At 37.9% G+C, this 24,073-nt stretch overlaps 1 protein-coding gene across 2 annotated transcripts in view; it reads right to left on the minus strand.

Moving 5' to 3' along the window:
* The window catches only part of DMD (dystrophin), a 1,914,059-nt gene that overhangs the window by 883,953 nt on the left and 1,006,033 nt on the right, over positions 1-24,073 (minus strand). For both annotated transcript variants that reach the window (XM_054720874.1, XM_028129748.2), the window contains exon 41: positions 1,027-1,174. In XM_054720874.1, the coding sequence (XP_054576849.1) occupies positions 1,027-1,174 (148 nt within the window). The remainder of the gene's footprint in view (positions 1-1,026; positions 1,175-24,073) is intronic.

Raw genomic sequence — 24,073 nt, forward strand, 5'->3', positions numbered from 1 at the left:
ATTTGTTTCCTGAATTAAGGAATAATTTTTATACTTTATCTTCTGTTCAGGTATAAGTTTGTTGTTTCACAGAAATTCGTGGTTGACAAGGGAGTCTAATTTGCATGTTCAAACCAAATGAATCATTGATAAAAGGAGCAATTCCATGCCCCTTTGCTCTTGTAATTTTGCAAAATGAGGATAATAGGAACCATTTTGAAAGTGATATAAAGATTAAATAAAATAGCAGATATAAGTTCATGTGATACTTAGCACAGAATAGGGGATGATTAATGTTAATTTCCCCTTCCCTTTCACACTCCCTTCAAGATTTAAAGTAAAGCAGATCTAATAGAGTTTCTTTCCTAAAACTAAACCATGACAGTTAATCCAACTGCACAATTAGAGCATGGCAGTCAGCCAGGTGAAGTAATCAGTGATAAGCAGACATAACAAGGGGAAGGTATGAAAAACAACCTCAATAAACTGGATGTCCATTATTCAACCAGTATTAGAATGTGAACATTATTATATATAGAATGTGAACATTATTAATAATGTGAACATTATTCAACCAGTATTAGAATGTGAACCAACACCACCCCTCCCAAACAAATCAAAACAAAACATTATTCCAGGCAAATTGAACACTTTTAACTAGCGTCTTCAGTAGTGGGATTGGTTTGGCAATTAAGATCTTCCCTAAGAAATTTCTATAAAGATTCTTTCCAGTTTTTAAAATAATTTGGAGCTATGGATTTCTACAATAAGTATAAAATTAATTTCAAATTAGTTTAAAATACTGCTCTGCAGTTTACATATATATGTATGTATAGATATACACACACATTTTAAAAAATACCACAGATTGGAAAAAACTGGGTTAAGACAAAATAAAGTTTAAAAAAAGTTAAAGTTAAAGTGCAAAAAAGTAGTGTGGAGCTACCAATAACATAATGGGTAGAAAATCAATGATTAAAAGCATTAAAATAGATTAATAGATTCTTTATATAAGTAGGCCTGGAGGACTTTAGAAAAGAAAATTACCTTGACTTGTTCAAGTTTTTCTTTTAGCTGCTGCTCATTTCCAGGTTCAGGTGCAATAGTTGTAATGTTATCCACTTCTTCCAACCAGAAAATAAATTCATTTAAATCTCTTTGAAATTCTGATAAGATATTCTTTTGTTCTTCTAGCCTGGAGAAAAAAAGAATAAAATTGTTACAAACAACATCTTCCTCAAACTTTCCTTAAAAAAATAAAAAAAAAAAATAAACAACAACAGAAACTCCAGGGCACACACTTTTAAGCATATAAACAATTTAAAAGATGTTAATACAATTTTTAAAGAAAATTCATTCTCTTAGCATAATACTCTCCAGGTCCCTCCATGTTGTCTCCAAGGTACATAACATATCTATCATTAATCCTAATGCCAGTACAGTTCCTGGAGGTTAATAAACCCTCAATAAATATTTGTTAACTTAAAGCAAAAAATAAAAAATAAAAAATTAGCTAAACATCCCCCAAATGAAAGCAATCGAAATGTCTACCAGCTGAGATATATTTATCTATTTATACAATTCAATACTATACAGTTGAGAAAATAAACAAATTAAGACAAATGTCACACAATCTCACTTATATTTGGAATCTAGACATGGAAGCATGCAAAAGACTTATGTATTTCAGAGGGAAGGGGGGGGAGGTGAGCGGGAAGTGATAAACCTAATAATTTATACACATACTAGTGTATGCATAACCCATGGACACAAATGATAGTGTGGTGAAGGCCTGGGGAGGAGGGGGACTAATGGGGGGAAAAGGAGGACATCTATAATACTTTCAACAATAAATTTTAATAGAAAAACTTCATTCACTTTAAGCAAAGCAGTTTAATATCTCAAAAATCTGTAAACTATGAGATTAAATTGGCCAATAAAAAGTATAATTTTAAGATTCCAACAACATTATTGAATTCATGAGCAGTGTTTCCCAACCTCCTTACTACTGAAATTTAGGGATATATAATTATCAGTTGTTAGGCATTATTCTGTGCATTGTAGGAGGTTTACCTGTATCTATCCCTGGCCTTTTCCCAAACTGTGACAACTAAGAATGTCTAGGCATTTGCCAAATATCACCTGAGGGACAAAATTGCTCTTGGTTGAGAATCACTGCACAAGAGTAAATATGTAATATGAAGTTGTATAAACAAATTAAGACAAATATGCTGAAAATACACCTTTATGGAAAAATGTAGGGCAAAAGTAAAAACAAGGGAATTAAAATAAAAATACTAAATTATTATGTTAACATGTTTTCCAAATTATGACTCACAATCCTGTTTGAAGACAGAGGAAAACTGATTTGAAATACTTAACATATGCTGTACTAGTGGAAATTTTTAATTATAAAGATGCATGTATTGTATGTTATTCAATTGGCCATAATTTTATTCTTTTATCCTGAATGGTAGCACTTTTACAGCTGAGAGAAATTATCTTCACTTAAAATAATTTACATTTTTTTTGGTTTTGTTATCTTTTGTTATCTTGTGTGTAAGCTTTTAATTTGAGTATAATATACTCCAATTATTTGCACATATATAACTATAACTTAATGTAGTTTTTAAAATTGAATACACCAAATGGCCAGAAAAAAAAGAAAAAGAATGTTTTGAGAAGCTCAGAAGCCCTCTCTTGCCCCTCACAGTTGCTACCTCCAAGTGTAATCAGTATCTTGTCTACTATGATTAATTTGTCTATAATAAACATTATGAATATGGAATCATATGGTATATACTCTTGTATCTTGTCTCTTTCATTCAACATACAGTTTACAATAATCATTCATGTTGTGTGTAGTTTAATTTGTTTATTATCCCAACTGTATAGTATTGAATTGTATAAATATATAAATACTAGAGGCCTGGTGCATGAAAATTCATGAACTGGAGGGGGGTGGTCCCTCGGCCCGGCCTGCCCCCTCTCACAGTCTGGGAGCCCTCAGGGGCAGGAGGCAACCTGGCGATCAGGAGAAGGAGATGCCCCATCAAACCTCTGCTGCTGCCACTGCCTGCAGCACAAGCCTCGGCTAGCCAGTACAGGTTACATGAGCCTCGGGCGGCCCTAGGCAGCTGTGCAACTGTCATCTGAGGCTTGCCTGCAACTCAGGTCGGCCCTGGGCAGCTGGGCAGCCACCATCCGAGGCTTGCCTGTGCTTTGGGCTGGCCCTGGGAGGCTGGGGCGCTGAGGAGACTGAGAGACTCCAGAAGTGTGTGTGCAGCAAGGCCTGCCTGGGGGCGGGCCCAGCCTTGCCACATGCCTGCCACCCTGGCGGGGCTGAGGGGACTGGGCACTGCCATATTTGAGGGCATGGCAGTCAATTAGCATATATCCTCCTTATTGGCTGTGGGCACTGCCATCTTTGAGGGTGTGGCAGTCAATTAGCATATACCCTCCTTATTGGCTGTGGGTGCTGCCATCTTTGAGGGTGGGGCAGTCAATTAGCATATCCCCTCTTTATTAGATAGTATATCTCAGTTGGTAGACATTTAGGTTATTTTTATTTGGGAGATGTTTAGCTAATTTTTTTTGGCTTCAAGTTAACAAATATTTATTGAAGGCTCACTAACTTCTAGGATCTTTAGTGGCATTAGGATTAAGGATAGATATATTATGTACCTTGTCCTGAGGATCTCACAGTCCATGAGAGGAAACAAGCATATAGACAGAGGACTATGATGCACTATTGTAGGAGGATGAGTTATTTCTTGGGCAAGGCATAGGAGATATACCAGAGAAGATAATGGTCTACCTTGGTCTTGAAACATAGAGTGCCCTACGTCTGGGAATAAGACAGTGCGTTGATAGAACTACAGTCACACTCATTCCCCAAACCAGATCCAGTTATTGGGTTCGTGCTCATCTATATTCAGTTTTGCTCTTTAATGAGAGTTTGTCCAAAGTCTTTTCTGGGGCACTTGAGGAGCCATTCTCATCTCTATTTTCAGCACAGCAGATACTTTGAACCCAAGTCATACTATAGCACTGTTATACTCAAAACTCTTCTATTGCTGCCCTGGCTGGTCTTGCTCAGTGGTTAGAGTGTTGGCCCATGGATTGAAGGGTCCCGGGTTTGATTTCAGTCAAGGGCACATGCCTTGGTTGCAGGCTTAATCCCCAGCCCTGGTCTGGGCATGTACTGGAAGCAACCAATCGATGTCTCTCTCTCTCTCATCAATGTTTCTCTCTCTGTCTCTTCCCCTCCCTTCCACTCTCTATAAAAATCAATATTAAAAAAAAAGCCTGGGGTGAGGATTAATAAAATAAAAAACAGAGAAACAAACAAAAATCTTCTGATATTGCTTCCCAGTTCATCCACAGAAAAAGCCAAAGCAATTACAGCATTCTACAAGGTTCTAGATCTGTGCAGTCCAAAATGGTAGGCACCATCACATGTGGCTACTGAGCACCTGAAATGATGTAAGTAGAAGTGAGATGCACTGTAAGTGTACAATACACATCAAATCCCAAAGGTTTGGTAAAAAAAAATGATCTATGTACCTTTTTCTCACTAAAACTGCTATAAATATACAATTATTTTTAAAATAAAAAAGTATTACATCTTATTAGTACTTTTCAAATTATGTACAGGTTGAAATATTTTTAATGTATTCATTTAATGTTTCTACTTTTTTAATGAGGCAACTAGAAAAATTTAAATTACATATGTGGCTCACTTTATTTTTCTATTCAACAGCACTGACCTATAAAATCTGATAATCCCCTCTCTCCTTTCCTCTCTGACTTTATTTCCATCTGCTCTCCATTTCTCTTGACTTTCTTAACAATGACATCCTTTCTTTGCTCCTTGTAGCTGCATTCCCACTTTTGATATTTGAGTAATATCCCACTTTTGATATTCCCCAAATATCAAACATGACTGCTTCCTCTCCTCTTGAAAATATTCCCCTCCTGATCCTACTTAAATTTGTCACCTGTTCTTCAAAATTCCGTTTTTTTCTTCCTGTCTTATCTTGCTCTTTACTTCTAAAAACTAATGTACACTATTATTTGCTTATTCTTGTTGTCTTGTCTCACACACATCAAATTCTGCTTCCTGAGGGCAAGGATTTTTGTCTGTTTTATTTACTGCTTTAACCTTAGCTCCTGGAACAATGCCTGACACAGCAGGGAGGGTAAGTGAATAACCTTTGCATGCAAGAATGAATTCTGCCATCATTCTTTTTGATATTGCATGCATTGCAGTATAAAAAATCGTTCCCATTTGTTGCAATGCCGATCCTTTCTGCCCCATTAGATGTGGGCCCAGAAGCATTTTATTCCTGACCCTCCCCTCCCCTCCCCTCCCCACTACAACTTGCCTTAGTTTTACAAATAAAAATTTTAATTACAAAATAGATTTTCATTGTATAAATCTCTGAAAGTCTTATAACAATATCTGAAGAGATAAACAAAAACTCCTTATAATCTCACAATATGGTTTACCTTTTGACACATACTTCCAGTCTTCTTACCCATGTCTGTACATGTATATACATTAATATAAAGTGGATAATCTACATGCTGTATGGAAACCTTCTTTTTGCTTAGCAGTATATTGTAGACAATTTCCCATGTTGCTAAATATTCTTTTTCATCATTAAGTTTAATGTCTGTATAGTACTTTTATTTTCCTCAGGCATACCTGGTCTAATTTACTCACCAATTGGCACTACACTATTTCACCAAATCAAATACACCTTCGGTTGCAGGTTATATAATACCATCATAAGTACTTGGATGGGTTGGAGTGGTGAATGATGCTGATTAATCTATGACACTTATCACATGGAGGCTTTATTTTACTAAAAAATTGTTCTAAATTTATATTTTTGTCATATATTCCTCTTGCATATTCATAAAATGTAAAATATAAGTGAAAAAATTGAGGATGTATTCCTAAAACTTCCTCATATTTAGAATCTGACTCTCCTATAGCACTTACTCTTCAGAGTAACAGCTGTTTTTCCTCTTTCACACAATATCATCCTCTGTGATTCTCAAGAATGTTGGCTATGTAGCATTTCTTAAGAGAGCTCTACTACTGTTTCTTGGATTTTCTTCTAAAGTACATCTGGTCTGAGCAGTAGAGATTGTAAAATGCATACTGATTTCAGTGATATTAATGTGATAAAATGTGCAAAGTAGAATGGAATTTGGTTAGTCTGCACAGCTTCCCACTACTGCTGTAATGAATCAGGTACTTTTGGCTGCTACCAAGTTGCTGATTGTTTCAGGATTTAAGAAAATGCATAATGTAATGACAGTTTAACTGTTATCTTTACTTTGTAATTACAAATGGATATTAGTATTACTGCCATTATTCACCTGATGATTGAGTTTATTTTCTGTTAATAGAGTCAATAAAGATTTGGTATTAATTTCCATTGGAATCTGTGTTTGATTTTCCAAGTTTTTGCCAATGAAAAATATTTTGGCCCCTCTTGTACATGTAAAGTAAGGATACCTACATTAATGTCTACTGCTAACATTATTGGTCAGTGAAATATCCAAGATCTATGGAAGAAGGATCAAGAGATGAAGCTGGTGATGTGGCTGGAGACCAGGTTATGAAGCACCTCCTAGAAGGTTTGGTTTTTATCTGCAGGTGATGAACTACTTAAAAGCTTTGAGTAGAGAATGATTTATTTCATCCAAAACTCACTCTGGCTATTCTGTGGAGAATGAATGTGGGCAAATGTGGTAAGAGAAGAGAATGATGAATCAAGTATGAGTTTGCATTAATCGGCCAGGCTATAAAGGTCCAAATCATGAAGATGCAGAAAAGGAAAAGAAGACAGGATAAATTTAAAATGTAGAAGGGGATGCAACAGGACATGTGGTTAAAAAGAGTAATATTAATATTACTAGCTAATAATTATTGAGCACTTACTGCATGGCAGGCACTGACTCAAGTGCCAAATCCTCACATCACTACTGTGGGATGGCTAGTAATTTTTCCTCATTTACAGATGAAAGAAAATGAGGTGTAGTATTTTGCCCAAGGTTATAAAACTAATAAGTGGTCAAACCAGTGTTCAGTCCTGGGTCATCTGAAACCACAGTCTGTGTTCTTCACCTGTCCAGCATATTATATCTGGATGGTCACAATTTACTAAATGATATTTATTCCAGCTGAGAGTACATGCAATGGTATTGGATATTTAGGGGGAATTAATCCTTTAAAATTTAAGAAAATCTGGAGCTTAGAGGAGAGAGGAGAGCTACAAATATGGATTTCAGAGTCATCAGCAACAAGTTTGTGGATAAAACATGGTAAACTAGCTGTTGATCTATAATGTACACTTCATATTTGACATCTTCTCAGTCCATCTTTTGTTCGCTTTCAGATGAATGATTGACATGTCTCCCTTCTGCTTATTTAAAATGAAAAAAATAAAATAAGAAAAGTCCATTTCACAGCTATTCATTTATTTCTTGTGGCTGAATAACTTGTGGCTTCTGCTCCTTCCCAACTTTCCCTGTGTGACAAGGAAAACAAAAGGAATGCCTAGGGTATTCTTCTGGCCCCTTCAAAAGCTTCCCAGACCAGTGAAGGATTTCTTCAACTTAACCAATATACAGTAAAGGAAAATGATTTTCCCTTCTTACAGTCTACATACTGTTTTTCAGTGATTATCCTGAAGCCTCTACCTTTGACTTTAGAGAGATGAAAGTGGGAGGGAAGGAACTGACCCTCACCATAAACATACACTCCCCCAAAAGCTATTTCCTCCTCAGTTGGTCAGTCCTCTTAATTTGACTGGGATATGGGGTACAGAGGATGTTTGAAATCACTAGTAGTAGACATAACACCACTGTGACTTCTCAGTGAACACCATAGAGGACTGTTTGTCTGGTCTCAATTGCTGGCAGTTTGTTTTAGAATATGGGATAGCATCATTTTCTCTCTGACTCCAGACCTAAAAGCAATTCTGGAATAAGCAAAAATTCCACTATAGACATAATTTGTTTAAAATTTCTAAGCCAGTTCAATTCCTTGGGTCTAAGTTTTGACCCAATGTTATTTGTCAGTCCACCTCACCTTTCTCAATTTTGTAGTCTCTTTGCAAATCTTTAGTATTTGACTCCAGATCATTTTGCAGTGTCCCAAATACTGAGACCAACCTTATTTCTACCAGTTTTCCTCATTTTAGTTAAGTAAAAGTTTGATCAAATTTAATTATATTTGCAAAACCCAGACCGATAGGCAAGGTTTTTCTCAAACTTCATCTAGAAACTGATGATTTCAGAAAGAAATAGCCAAAACCCACAAACCAAAAGAGGGAGGATGTACTTATTCACTGTAATTGAGATTTATATATTTAACTGGGATCAAACTCTATAAACATTCTATACCAATTTTCTTCATTTAATATTCTACTGTATTTTCTTAGGTCATTAATTATTCTCTGAAAATTGATTATACAATGAGTAATAAGCCACTTATGGGTACACAATATTTTACCATTCTTCTTTTATTCAACTTTTAGTTTCATTCCAATTTTTCATTATAATAAATAACCCTATAACAAATACATTTGTTTATGAATTTTGGCTTATGTATCTGCTAATTTCCTTAGAATAAGGAAGAAAAGTTAACAAGAACACTAAATTTCTTTCCAATGCTGGTAGCAAGAGAACTCATATTTCCACCAACAGTTATAAAATACTGTCTCAACACATGTTTACCACTATTGAGCATTATGATTTATGTACCTGATAGAAGAAAAATAGTTTGTCATAGAGGGGTTTTACATTTTTATTAATAGAAAAGTTGAAAAAAAATGTGTGTAATATTTGTCATTTCTGTTTCCACTGTCAATTGTCTTCTATTTCTATTGCTCATTTTTGTGCAGCATTTTCTTGTTTGTAAGAGCCGTTTTCACATTCTTTTTTAAAAAAAATATGTTGACTTTTTACAGAGAGAAAGGAAGAGGGATAGAGAGTTAGAAACATCGATGAGAGAGAAACATCAATCAGCTGCCTCCTGTACACCTCCTACTGGGGATATGCCCTCAACCAAGGTACATGCCCTTGACCAGAATCGAACCTGGGACCCTTCAGTCCACGGAGCCAAACCGGTTAAGGTCCGTTTTCACATTCTTAAAATATATATTTATTGAGCATATATTTCCAGCTTCCATTTCAGCTTTGAAAAAATATGTTTGTTTCTAAATAAAATTTTATCAATTTATTTCTTTGTTGTTTCTTCCACTGATCCTATCCTGAAAATTGTGACCATCCTACAATTGTCGATATATTAACCTTTACTTCATTCTTGGTCCTAAAACATTAATTGAAGCAAAACTCATTGGGGTGACATTGGTTAATAAAATTATATAGGTTTCAAGTATACATTTCTATAATACATAATTTGCATATTGTATGGTGTGTTCACTATCCAAAGTCAAGTCTCCTTCTATCACCATTTGTCCCCCCTATACCCTCTTCTACCTCCCCTCAACCCCCTTTCCTTCTTGTAATCACTATACTATTATCTGTGTCTATGAGTTTGTTTTTTTTTCTTAATCACTTTACCAGCCCCAAAAGTATTTTTTCATATGTCTACTAGACATCTGTATGTCCTCTTTGAAGAAGTGTCTATTCAGGTCTTCTGCCCATTTTAAAAATATATTTTTTTAATTGGTTTCAGAGAGGAACGGAGAGGGAGAGAGAGATAGAAACATCAATGATTAGAGAGAAGCACTGATCGGCTGCCTCCTGCACATCCAACACTGGGGATCGAGCCTGCAACCCAGGAATGGAACTGTGATCTCATGGTTCACAGGTTGACTCTCAACCACTGAGCCACACTGGCTGGGCTCCTCTGCCCATTTTTAAATGGTATTGTTTGGTTTGGTCTTGTAAGTTCTTTATAAATTTTGGATATTAACCCATTATCCGATGTTTCATTGGTGAATATGTTTTTCCATTTAGCGGGTTGTCATTTCGATTTGTTATAGGTTTCCTTAGCAGTGCAAAAACTTGTTAGTTTGATGTAGTCCCATTTTGAAAGTTTTTCTTTAGTTTCCCTTGCTCAAGGACATATATCAGAAAAAATACTGATGGAAGAAATATCTGACATTTTACTGCCTGTGTTTTCTTCTAGGATTTTTATGGTTTTGAATCTTACATTTAATTCTTTAATCCATTTTTAATTATTCTTGTGTGTGGTAATAAGAAGGTGGTCTACTTTCATTTCTTGCATGTTATCTGTGCAGTATTAACAACACCATTTATTTAATAGACTGTCTATACCCCATTTTATGTTCTTGCCTCCTTTGTCAAATATTAATTGATCATAAAGGAATGGATTTATTTCTGGGCTCTCTATTCTGTTCCATTGATCTATAAGTCTGTTTTATTGCCAGTACAGTGCTCTTTTAATTACAATGGACTTGTAGTATAGTTTGATATCAGGTAGTGTGATTTCTCCAACTTTTTCTTTCTCAAGATTGCTGTGGCTATTTGAGGTCTTTTGTGGTTTCATATAAATATTTGGAGTATTTGTTTTAGCTCTGTGAAATATGCCATTGGTAGCTTAATAGGAATTGTTTTGAATCTATAGATTGCTTTGGGTAGTATGGACATTTTAATGTTAATTCTTCCTATCCATGAAAATGGTATATGCATCTACTTGTTTGTATCTTCTCAAATTATTACAAAAAAAATAATTTTTTAAATTTTTTAAATGTCTTCTCAATTTCTTTCTTCTGTGCATTATAATTTTCTGAGTACAAGTCTTTTACATCCTTGGTTAAATTTATTCCTAGGTATTTTAATTTTTTAATGCAATTGTAAGTGGGATTGTTTTCTTAGTTTCCCTTTCTGATAGTTCATTATTGGTGTATAAAAATGCAATTGATTTAGGGAAATTTATTTTGTATCCTGCTACTTTCCTGAATTCATTTATCAGTTCTTTAGTTTTTTTCTTGAATCTTCAGGGTTGACTGTTTACAGTATTATGTATTATGCAAATAGTCACAGTTTTACTTCTTCCTTTCCAATTTGGATTCATTTTATTTCTTCAAGTCTGATTGCTTTGGCTAGGACTTCTATGACTATATTAATTAGAAAGCAGACATCCCTGTCTTGTTCCTGATATTAAAGGAAACACTTTTATTTTTGCCCATTAAATATGATGTTGGTCTTTATTATGTTGATGTATGTTCCCTCTATTCCCACTTTGCTGAGAGTTTTTAATCACAAATGGATCCTGAATTTTATCAAATACTTTTTCTGTATCTATTGATATGATCATATGATTTTATCCTTCATTTTATTTATGTGGTGTATCATGTTTATTGATTTTCAGATATTGTACCAAACTTGCATCCCCAGAACAAATCCCACTTGATCATGTTGTGTGATCTTTTTATTGTATTGCTGGATATGGTTTGCTAATATTTTCTTGATGATTTTACCATGTTCATTAGAGATATCCTATATAATAAAAGGCTAATATGCCAATAGACCGAACAGCAGAACAACCGAACAACCAGTCGCTATGATGTGCACTGACCACCAGGGGGCACGTGCGGAACATGGCAGGTGTCCGCAGTAGGTGGTAGAGTGTGGAACATGGTGGGCGTCAGCCATGGCTGGATGGTGGAGCAATTGAGCAGGGGTGTCAGACCAAGGCGAGGCCCACCAATCGCTGGCATCGGGGGGAGCCTCTGGTGGTTACTGAAAAGTCTTTGCTCCTTTGGTCCTGCCTGGTGCTCGGACTGCTGCCAGCAATGACCTCACTTGCACCCACTGCTGGCGCCCAGCACCGGTACCAATCGCTTGGTGCTGTCAATGGGTGCGAGCAGTGGCTTCTGACCCCAATTGCCCCTGGGAGCTTATCCACCTCCCCCTGCTCCTGAGGGGTGATTGGGGTAGCAGCTGCCACTCACACCTGCTGACAGCACTGGCCCCAACTTGCACCCACTGCTGGCGCCAACCCCAATCACTCCACACTGTCAGCGTGTGTAAGTAGTGGAGGTCAGAGCAGGGCTGCAGGCAGACAGGGGACCAGGGGCTGTGGTGGGAGGGGCCAGGTAGGGGCATGGAGGATGGGTCATGACCTGCCTTTGTGTTGCCGAAACCGGTTTGGCTCAGTGGATAGAGCATCGGTCTGCGGACTGAAGGGTCCTGGGTTCGATTCCGGACAAGGGCATGTACATTGGTTGCGGGCACATCCCCGGTAGGGGGTGTGCAGGAGGCAGCTGGTCGATGTTTCTCTCTCATCGATGTTTCTGGCTCTCTATCCCTCTCCCTTCCTCTCTGTGAAAAATCAATAAAATATATTTAAAAAAGAAAAGACCTGCCCTTGTGCCCACTGTAGCCTCGCGGCCCACAGTTCCTTTCAAGGTGCACGAATTTGTGCACTGGGCCCCTAGTAGGTCTATAATTTTCTCTTTTTTAAATGTCTTCATCTGGTTTTGGAATTAGGATAATGCTGGTCTCATAAAATGAGTTTGGGGATCTTCCCCTCCTGATTTTTTTGTAATAATTTGAGAATGATAGGTGTTAGGTCTTCTCTGAATGTTTGGTAAAATTAACCTGTGAAGTCATCCAGTCAAGGACTTTTGTTTGTTCAGAGTTTTTCTATTATTGCTTCAATTTCTTTAGTTGTAGTCAGTCTATTCCAATTTTCTGATTCTTCCTGATTCAGTTTTGGAAAATTGTATGTTTCTAGGAATTTATTCATTTCTCTCAAATTGTCCAATTTTTGGCATACAGCTGTTCGTAATATTTTCTTACAATCCTGTGTATTTCTGTGATATCAATTGTTACCTTTCCCCTTTCATTTCTGATTTTATTTATTTAGGTCCTCTCTTTTTCTTGATGAATCTGGTTAAGTGTTAATCAATCTTGTTTATTTTTTCAAAGAATCAACTCTTGGTTTCAATGATCTTTTGTATTACTTTTTTAGACTCAATTTCATTTATTTCTGCTCTAATCTTTATTATTTGCTTTCTTATACTCACTTTAGGCTTTGTTTGTTGTTCTTTTTCTAGTTCCTTTAAGTGTGAAGTTAGAGTCTTTCTTTGAGACTTTTCTTGTTTCTTGAGGTATGCCTGTGTTGTCATTAATTTCCCTATTTAGACTGCTTTTGACACAGATTTTGGGTTGTAATGTTCTAATTTTCATTTGTTTTAAGGTATCTTTTGATTTCTTCTTTGATCTCATTTTTAACCCATTCACTTTTTAGTAACATGTAATTTAGGATCCATGTTTTTCTTTTTCAATTTTTTTCTTGAAATTGATTTCTAGTTTCATATCATTATGATCAGAGAAGAAGTTTGATATGATTTTAATCTTCTCAAATTTATTGAGACTTCTCTTTGTGTCTGAACATGTGGTCTCTCATAAAAAATGTTCCAAGCACACCTGAAAAAAATATATATTCTGCTGCTCTGGAGTTAAATGGTCTGAAAATATCAATTAAATCGATCTGGTCTATTATGTCATTTGAGGATGCTGTTTCCTTGTTGATTTTCTGTTTCAAAGATCTATCCATTGATGTCAATTGGCTGTTAAAATCTACTACTAAGACTATATTACTGTTGATCTCCCTTTTTTGTCCATCAAGAATTACTTTTTTAAAAAAATGAAATCTTTATTGTAGAAAGTATTACTTACTTCCCCCCTTTTCCCCCATTGACCCCTTCTAGCCCACTCCTGTCCTCTGACCCAGGCCTTCACCATCATATTGTCTGTGTCCATGAGTTATGCATATAGTTCTTTGGTTGATCTCTTCCTACCCACACACCCACCCACCCACCTCAGCCTTGCCTCTGAGACTCTACAGTCTGTTCCATGCTTCTATGTCTCTGGATCTATTTTATTCATCAGTTTATTTTGTTCATTAGATTCCACATATGAGTGAGATCATGTGATCCTTGTCTTTCTCTGATTGGCGTATTTTGCTTAGCATATTACTCTCCAGGTCTTTCCATGCTGTCTCAAAGGGTAGAGGTCCTTCTTTTTTACTGCTGCATAGTATTCCATGGTGTAAATGTAGTACAGCTTTTTTATCCACTCATCTACTGATGGGCACTTGGGCTGTTTCCAGATCTTAGCTATTGTAAATTGCACTGCTATGAACATAGGGGTGCATATATCCTTTCTGATTGGTGTTTCAGGTTTCTTAGGCTATATTCCTATAAGTGGGATCACTGGGCCAAATGGCAGTTCCATATTTCATTATTTGAGGAATCTCCATACTGTTTTCCAAAGTGGCTGCACCAGTCTGCATTCCCACCAGCAGTGTACTAAGGTTCCCTTTTCTCCACACCCTCACCTGCACTTGTTGATTTGTTGATGCTAGCCATTTTGACAGGTACAAGGTGATACCTCATTGTCTTTTTAATTTGCATCTCTCTGATGATCAGTGACTTTGAGCTCTTTTTCATATGTCTCTTTGCCTTTTGTTAAATTATATGAGTTCCTTAGATATTTAGGATATTAAATACATATCAGATGTATCATTGCCAAATATGTTCTCCCATATAGTGAGCTCCCTTTTCTTTTTGTTGATTGTTTCTTTTCCTGTGCAGGAGCTTTTCATTTGATGTAGTCTCATTTGTTTATTTTCTCCTTAATTTCCATTACCCTAGGATGGGACTTAATCACAAGGAACAACAACAGCCTGTAATTATTGGAATCGAGAGTCTAGGTCAGTGGTCGGCAAACTCATTAGTCGACAGAGCGGCAAACCGCGGCTCGCGAGCTGCATGTGGCTCAAGAGCCGCAGTTTGCCAACCACTGCCCTAGGTGATGTACCATAAATATATTGCTATGAGAGATGTGTGAGATTTTGCTGCCTATGGTATATTCTTGGACTTTTATGGTTTCACGACTTACATTTTTTTAAATCAATTTTGAGCTTATTCTTGTGTATGGTGTAAGATGGTGGCCTAGTTTCATTTTTTGTTCAAGTATCTGTCCAAATTTTCCAAAAACCATTTATTGAAGGGACTGTCTTGACTCCATTTACTTTTTATATTTAAGTGCTCCTATGCTGGGTCCATAAATGTTTACAAGGTTTATATCCTTTTGCTGAATTGTTCCCTTTATCATTGTGCAGTGTCCTTCTTTGTCTCTTACTATAGCTTTTGCTTTAAAGTCTATTTTGTGATATGTAAGTATTGCTTACCCAGGTTTTATTTTTCATTTTCACTTGCATGAAATATATTTTTCCATCCCTTTACTTCTAGTCTTTGTGTATCTTTTGTTTTGAGGGTGGGACTCTTGCAAATATCACACATATAGGTCTTGCATAACAAAATTTTAATACATGTTAAATTCATATAGACTTAAGTTTCTGACCTTGAAGAATTTTTTAGAAATTGATATTTTCTCCTAGCATAGTCTATTCTCTACTGATTCGTGGTGGTTTCCTTGTTGTATATATTTTTAATGTAATGAGGTTGTGTTTGGCCATGTACTGTAGGTTTTTGTGACCATAATGCACTAGTTCAACCATTGCAGCTTTAAAATATGTTTAATTTTGGTAGGTTAACACCCTCCGCTACCTTAGCTATTCTAATTTATGTAATACAGGCATCATTTGGTCAAATTACAAAATAAATCTCAATGGGAACTTTGATAGGTATTACATTAAATCAATAAGTTAACTGGTGAAAATTTACTGTCTTTCCAGTAAAAATCTGCAAAATGTTCTATGTTTACAGTGTATTTTGGACACTAAGAGTATTATCTGGGACCCATCTATGCACTATAAATAATTAAGTACATTTTCTAATTAATTTTCAGCATCACTTTGAAAGGCAATGACTTGCATATGATTTTATGGATATTATCTGTATACTAATTTAAAAATCTCTGAAGAAGCCTAAGATAGAATAAATTATCACTTCAAAAGTAAAAGCTCTTGCTAAGATATTTGTCACAATCTTTTTTTTTTTTTTACACAATGTTTGTGGAAAACTTTTTCCCGATTATTTGATATTTAAAAAGCACAGCATCTTCTTTCTAATTATGAAAACATTTGGTAGTGGTTTGTTGTCTAGATTTATTTTTTATACTTTGAAATATAAAAAAATTGTGACCAAAATCCAATGGAACCTTGTGATAATATGCTTTTTCAAGTGCATGTGTTTTCTGAAATTTCAAAATCCTCAATTTGAAGTTATAAAAACTGAAATTTGAATTTATGTATTCAGATGATTGCAGAAAAGCAAAGGAGTGCAGTTAGCATTTCCAAGCTTGTCTCCTGACAGAACAGTTTAAATGTGCTTTATATTGGCATTCATCACAAGAAGTGTTATTTCTTTGTTTACCTATTCACTTAATGCTTATGGTAGGATTTATTCAGGCATGTGGTAATAAAAATAATGAATGAGATATTTAGCACTACCCATCTGCAATTAAGTGCTAAATATTTTACTTTTAGAGGCATTTCAATACATTCAGATATTTTTTTTTTAAATAATGGCTTCTGTTTGAAATATTGGCTCTTTTGCCATTTACATTATAAATGCTCTTAATGCAATTCAGGAGGCACATATTATGATGAGGAGAGATCTGCATATTCAAAAGGAAGAGTTGCTAATGTATTGCTAAATTCAATGAATTTAATATTAACCCTTAATGAACATTTTCCATAGGGCTGCTCTTACAGTAAGAGGAAAAAACTGTAAAATCACAGGGCATGATTTTAGAGGGAGAGAATTTACCAAGTATTTCAGGATCAAGTGCTAAATATTTTCACCTTTGAATCTCTTTTATTTTTTTACTTTTATAAACCAGAGTTACTTTTTAAATATGGTTTTATTGATTTCAGGGAGAGGAAGAGAGAGATCGAAATGTCAATGATGAAAGAGAATCATTTATCGGTTGCCTCCTGCATGCCCCACACTGGGGATCCAGCAGAAACCTGGGCATGTGCCCTGACTGGAAATTGATTGGTGACCTCCTATTCATAGGTCAATGCTCAAGCAATGAGCCACACTGGCCAGGACCTTTTAGTATTCAATACAACCTTTGCATTGCCTTCCTAATATTCCAAGTGCAGAATTGAAGCCGCGGATATTTATGTACCATACTAGAGGTCTGGTATATGAAATTTGTGCACGAGTAGGGTCCCTAGGCCTGGCCAGTGATCAGGGCCGATCGGGGCCTTCTGGCTGCTGGCCTGGGGCTTCCTTTCAGTTGCCAGCCGGGGCTTCCCTCCCCAGGCTGCTGGCTGCCGGCTGCCGGCTGGGGCCTTCCTTCATTCCGCGACACCCTTTGTGGTCAGCACATGTCATAGTGAGCAATCGAACTCCTGGTCTACTGGTAGAACTCCTGAGGGGACACTTTGCATATTAGCCTTTTACTAGTATATATCCTATCTAATAAAAGAGAAACATGCAAATTGACCGTACCTCTGCTATACCCACAAGCCACACCCACCAGCCAATCAGGAGTGAGTATGCAAATTAACTCAACCAAGATGGTGGTGGCCATGGAGCTGGAGCAAGCAGGAGGCTTGGGTTGTCCCCAGTGATGGAGGAAGCCAAGCTTCCCCCGCCCTGACCTGCCCTGGCCTCTGCTCAAGGCTACAAAGTTTCAATTATAGAAGATAAATAAATCCCAGATACCTGCTTCCAGCCTATGCTTGGGTCACCAGGGGCATGGCCAGCCTGCAAACCACCACAGGCCCCACGCCCAGGCCACCCCATGCCCCAAGGGAATCCCCACCCTGCTCCAGGACTCCCTTCAGGGCAAACTAGCTGGCCCCCACCCATGCACCAGGCCTCTATCCTATCTAATAAAAGAGTAATATGCAAAGTGACCATCATTCAAACACACAAGATGGCTGCCCCCATGGGGTCAAAGATGGCTGCCACAAGATGGCCAGCAGAGGAGGGCAGTTGGGAGGGACCAGGCCTTCAAGGGAGGGCAGTTGTTGGCGAGCAGGCCAGCAGGGGAGGGCAGTTGGGAGGAACCAGGCCTGCAAGGGAGGGCAGTTGGGAGGAACCAGGCCTGCAGGGGAGGGCAGTTGGGGAGGGACCAGACCAGCAGGGGAAAGCAGTTAGGGGCAATGAGGCTGGCAGGGGAGGGCAGTTAGTGGTGACTGGATCAGCAGGGGAGGGCAGTTGGGGGGGACCAGGCATGCAGGGGAGGGCACTTGGGGGCCACCAGGCTGGCAGGGGAGGGCAGTTAGGGGTGACCAGGCCTGCAGGGGAGGGCAGTTAGGGGTGACCAGGCCAGCAGGGGAGGGCAGTTAGGGGCAATCGGGCTGGCAGGGGAACAGTTAGGCATCAATCAGGCTGGCAGGGGAGTTGTTAGGGGGTGATCAGGCTGGCAGGCAGAAGCAGCTAGGGGCAATCAGGAAGGCAGGCAGGTGAGCAGTTGGGAGCCAGCAGTCCTGGATTGTGAGAGGGATGTCCAACTGCCCGTTTAGGCCCGATCCCTAAACGGGCAGTCAGATATCCCTCCAGGGGTCCCACATTGGAGAGGGTGCAGGCTGGGCTAAGGGAGACACACCCCCATGCACGAATTTCGTGCACCGGGCCTCTAGTATAGATATAACCAAATATAAGGTGACTCCCATTTTCTAAATGAGATTTTCCTCTCTAAGTTTTTGATCTACAGTAATATAGAAACTTTAGGAAATGTAGATAGATGCATTGCCTGTCTATGTAAAATGCTTAATTCGTTAATTTGTGCATACTTATTTTTAATAATATAATTTTATATTAGAAAGATGATATTTCCTCATTCATAGTTTATATAATAACTAGAGGCCCAGTGCATGAATTCGTGCATGAGTGGGGTCCCTCGGCCTGGCCTGCTAGATCGGCCGAAACTGGCTCTCCAACATCCTGTGAGGGATCCCGGATTGCAAGAGGGCACAGGCCAGGCCAAGGGACCCCACCGATGCATGATTGGGGCCAAGAAGGGATGTGGGAGGTTGGCCAGCCAGGGAGGGACTACAGGAGGATTCCAGGGCATGTCCGGCCCATCTACTTCAGTCCCGATCGGCTGGTCCCCAGCAGCAAGCTAACCTACTGGCCAGAACATCTTCCCCCTGGTGGTCAGTGTATGTCATAGCAACTGGTCAACCAGTTGACAGTCTTCCCCCTGGTGGTCAGTGCATATCACAGTGAGTGGTTGAGCAGCCTTAGCATATCGTTATCATATAACTCTTTGATTGGTTGAACGGATGACTGGATGACCAGACACTTAGCATATTAGGCTTTTATTATATAGGATTGTGTAAATATTCTTCAACACTAGAATTGTTATCCTAATGGATGCATGTTATGAGTCAACTAGTTCAGTTTTCTAGAAGGTATTATCTTCACTTCCACCCATATGACCTGAGGGCAGTGTTGCTGAATCCACATGTAATGTTCTACTGGAAAATGTATTCTAAGCCATAAACACACATTTACATAAGACGGTCTTATGTTATGTAAAGACAGCTTTCTTTTTTCAGTGGAATATGCCCATGAGCTTCACAATGTAATCACATACTGAGATGCTTTAAAATAAATTTTTAATATATTTTATTGATTCTCTACAGAGAGGAAGGGAGAGGGATAGAGAGTCAGAAACATCAATGAGAGAGAAACATCGATCAGCTGCCTCCTGCACACCCCCCCAATGGGGATGTGCCCACAACCAAGGTACATGCCCTTGACTGGAATCGAACCTGGGACCCCTCAGTCCGCAGGCCGACACTCTATCCACTGAGCCAAACCGGTTTCGGCTAAAATAATCTTTATAGAGCTTGTTTACAATGGCATCCAATTCTTGAACTGCTGATGTCATACCTCCAAAGTGAATCACTACTTCTGTTCAATTTGTTTTCTTCCTATTTTCCTCCTCTATCAAGTGACTTCTAAAGCAACCAGAATAAGCATCAATTTAGATTCAACCAATATGTCTTTCCCAGACCATACTTTGTTGTTTTGAGCAAAATAAAACAAGTATCTTATAATTTGAGAAACTTAAGAAGGATTCAATTATAAGTAAGTATCTCTTAAGAAAATAATTTCATGTTTAGGCACACGCAGTAACTTCCCCAGGTCACACATTCTATAGGACACTGTCAGAACCAGAACCTAGGCATCAACTCATTTTTAAACTAGCATGCCTCTCATGTGTGTTTAGTGCTTGAGTTACACCATTAGACATTCATTCATTTGTGCTTTATTAAAATGAAATGCTACTAAGAGGTATCACATGTCAAGACTTCCAGTTAAATATTAAGGAAACATTAGGAACTTGTGGGTACATGTGGAGAATGAGAAGGAAAATCATGAAGCCCAGCAGTGAAAATCACTGAAAAGAAGAAAAGTCCTAATCTAAGTCCTGCACGTTATTAGTTGAGTGTGTGAACATGGGCAAGTTACTTAACAACTACAAGTCTCAGTATCCTTATCTTAAAACTGGGTCAATAAACACTTCACAGTGTGGTTGTGAGATGAAATTCATTCCCAGAAACCCCAGTTTTAGCCTAGTGCTTCACTAATAGTCAGCATTCAACAGATGGTAGAAAAATGCTTTTTTGGGGGGGGATCTGAATACTGAACTGCTGTTTCTATCTCAGAATTTTGCCTAAGCCAACATACTTATATACACAAAAGTATACATAAAGCATGTATGAGTACACAGGGGACTATTTGAAATTGAGTTTTTTGATGAAACTGTTGACAGCTCTATTTTTCTCTTCTGACAATCTGCCTTGTCAAATTTTGTTGGGGAAACACAGAGTCAAAATCCAATCTGTGAGTAAATGTGCTACCACATGAGACTACTTCTAGGTGAAGTAGATATATGGTTACAATGCCACAAACATTTATTGAAGGTCCACTAGTGTCCAATGATATGGCAGAGAATGTAGGAAACAATCTTTGCCATCATGGAACCTTCATTATATTTAGGGGATACAGACAATAAACAAGATAAAGAAGTTAAATACATAGATTTTGATATAGTGTTAAGTGCTACAGAGAAAAACTGAAGGGGGAAGAAAGAGAACATTGAGTGGAAGTGATTGCAAATTTATAAAGGCTGATCAAAGAAGGCTTCATTGAGAAAGGGGTATTTGAGTAAAATCATCATGGTAGAGACTGCCTAGATACTCATCAAAATACGTGAGTCTTCTTTTAATCATGAAGTTAGCTATCATTTTCCATTCTTCCTTGCCATTGTGGGTGGCTATATAACTGAATTCTAGCTGATGGAATGTGTGCAAAGTGATTCCAGGCCTGGCTCATAACCTCACCCCAAGACATGTGACAGTCCTTGTTTTTTCTCTTTCTCATGTAGAAAAGCACAGTGATTTTGAGTTCCACATGTTAAAATATCATAGCCACAAAATCAGTGTAGCCTTTGTCCCTGATTCAATATTTGGAGGGGAGCTGTTTGCTGGCCAGAAACAACTTTTTTAATTTTGCAGGAGTAAGATATTTCTCTTGTGTTAAATCTCTGAAATGTGGGACTTCTCTTTAAATATCAGCTTGAATTAAATTAGGTAATGAAGGAGGTGAGAAAAAAAGCCATGCAAATATTGGAAGAAAGAATACTGTAAGCACAGGAAACAAGTACAAACATCCTAAGAGAGGAGTGTGCCCAAAATGTCCCAATAACAACAAATAAATGAAAAAAGATGTTTCTAACAGAATGAGAGAAAGTGAGAGAAGTAGGAAATGAGGTAAAAAAGCTGAATTTTAAGAGATTATAAGTAGAATCCCAAGGCTTTTGTAATTGATATTCCCTATCAAATTCAGTTATTTGATTAAAAGAAAAAAAGGGGGACATCTGTAATACTTCCAACAATAAAGATAAAATCTAAAAAAGGAAATTCCAAAATAATCTTTTTATGGAATCCCAGATTGAACTCTCCAACCCTATTTTAATAGGTTCAATTGACTAACAAAACCCCATAATTCCTTCCATATTTTTGTTGTGTGCTGTCTACACAGGTGCAGGAATAGATTTCTGAAAACACTGATGCTTTAGATTAAGCATGTCAAACTTGTGGCCTGTAGGCCACATGTGGCCCACAGTAAATATTTTTGTGGTCCAGCCAATATAACAGTATGTAAGAAACATTTTAATAAAAATTCCATAACTTAATTTTTACAATATCCTGCTATACCCAACTAGTGACACAGTGCACAGATTCGTGCACATTAAAAGGAAATTAATTAGAAGGTGGCTAGTGGGGCAGGACTGGGTGAGATGGGCTGGACACGCCCTGGAACCAACCTCCTGCAGTTCCTCCCAGGTGACTGTTTAGTGAGTGGGGTCCCTCCAGCATGTGGGGTCCCTCAGCCTGGCCTGCAGGGATTGGGCTGAAACCGGCTCTCTGACATCCCCCAAGGGGTTGCGGAGTGCAAGAGAGCACTTTGCAAAGAAACTGTCATACAGGGTGTGGAATGCTAATGCAAGTGTGTAATAAACCAGACTTGGGGCCCACAGTGCCCCAGCAACAACATAACTTATGGCTGAAAGTGAAATCATGTAGCCCCACAAGGAATCGGTCTCCCTCCTATCTGGTTTCGGTGTGTATCACCCCAGAACTACTGCTGTCAAGTCACTGAAGCTCAGCAGATCCTGTGTTGAGAGTCTGCCCCCTGGTGGTCAGTGCATGTCATAGTGACCGGTCCGATGGTGGGAGGGACACTTAGCATATTAGCCTTTTATATAGAGAGATTTTTAATAACAAACTACAATGTTCGCTAATAACTGATTACTATTATCACATTCCTTTTCCTTAAGTGCCTTATGCGCAGGAGCACCATTTCTCTCCACTAATACTAGCAGTGAATATTTCAGCAGCCGATTGCCATGTCATTAGTCTTGGAATGACTTGTTTGGTGTGCATAACAGGAAATATTTCACTTTTGGAGAACAAAAAAAAAATAGGTTTATTTGCATTATGCTTATTAATTTGTACAGTTATTCACTGTCTGGTAATTTAATGTTCAAGAAAAAAAATATTTTTTATTAAAATGTTATTTTATGTTAATGATTACTCATTTATTTCAGCCCTTTGTATTCAGCATGTCTCTATTGAAATAAACCTACATTTCTATGAAAATTAAAGCTTTTGGTTTTTTGCAGCCCACATAAACTTAAACCTTGTTTATTTGGCCTGTGTTAGCCTTTGAGTTTGACATGCTTGCTTTAGACCTTCGTCTATCACAGGCAGAGTGACATAATTTATCAGTAGAACCTGTAATAAAGTCATTACCATCTAATGGAAGATCCAATGAAGAGTGAGTGGCCTCAAATAGTTTTTCTGCTTTCAATCACAACTAGGTTTTCTCTTTCTGGACATTCAAAACACCATCATCTTTCCTTCCAATATGGTTCCTCCATCAACTTCCATGGACTGACTCTTCCAGCTCTTGGGCTCTCAAGCTAGACATGTGAGAGGCATCCTTGATTCTTTCCTCTCCATTACCTCTAGAGAATCAATAAATTTGTCCTCATAATTTTACTTAAGATTTTGCTTTTCAATCTGCTCACTTCTTTCCAGCCTTCCTGCCATTGCTTCCTTCTCCCATCCTCCTTGTCTGGATTACTGAAGCTATTTCCTAATTAGTTTCTGTCTCTCAACTTGTCATCTTTTTATCCATTCTAAAAATTTCAGAATGAATCATCTATCTAAAATATGTCTCTGAGCATACCCTCACACCTTCAATAACACCCTAGTGCCAATGGGTAAAAACCAAATTCTTTAACATGGATCAAAAAGCTCTTTATGATTGATCCCTACTTATTTCTCTTCCTTCATCTTTCTTCACATTCTACATTCCACTGAACAATATATTCTTCCTTGAAATGCAGTACCATATCTATGTCAGAATTCTGCATACTCTCTCCCCTCTCTCTTGTATATCCTTCCCCATGTCTTAATCTAGATAGCTTCTAGTTACATTTCTAATCTCAAGTTAGCCATGGCCTCATCTAGAAAGATTTTCTCAATTAATCAGCACCCCCTCCCAATAAATTCTAAGTTATGGGCCCTGTTATGTAGTCCCCTAGCTCCTCATAAGTTTTCTATCAC

The sequence above is a fragment of the Eptesicus fuscus genome, chromosome 1 (genome assembly GCF_027574615.1).
Source record: "Eptesicus fuscus isolate TK198812 chromosome 1, DD_ASM_mEF_20220401, whole genome shotgun sequence".
Taxonomy (NCBI): domain Eukaryota; kingdom Metazoa; phylum Chordata; class Mammalia; order Chiroptera; family Vespertilionidae; genus Eptesicus; species Eptesicus fuscus.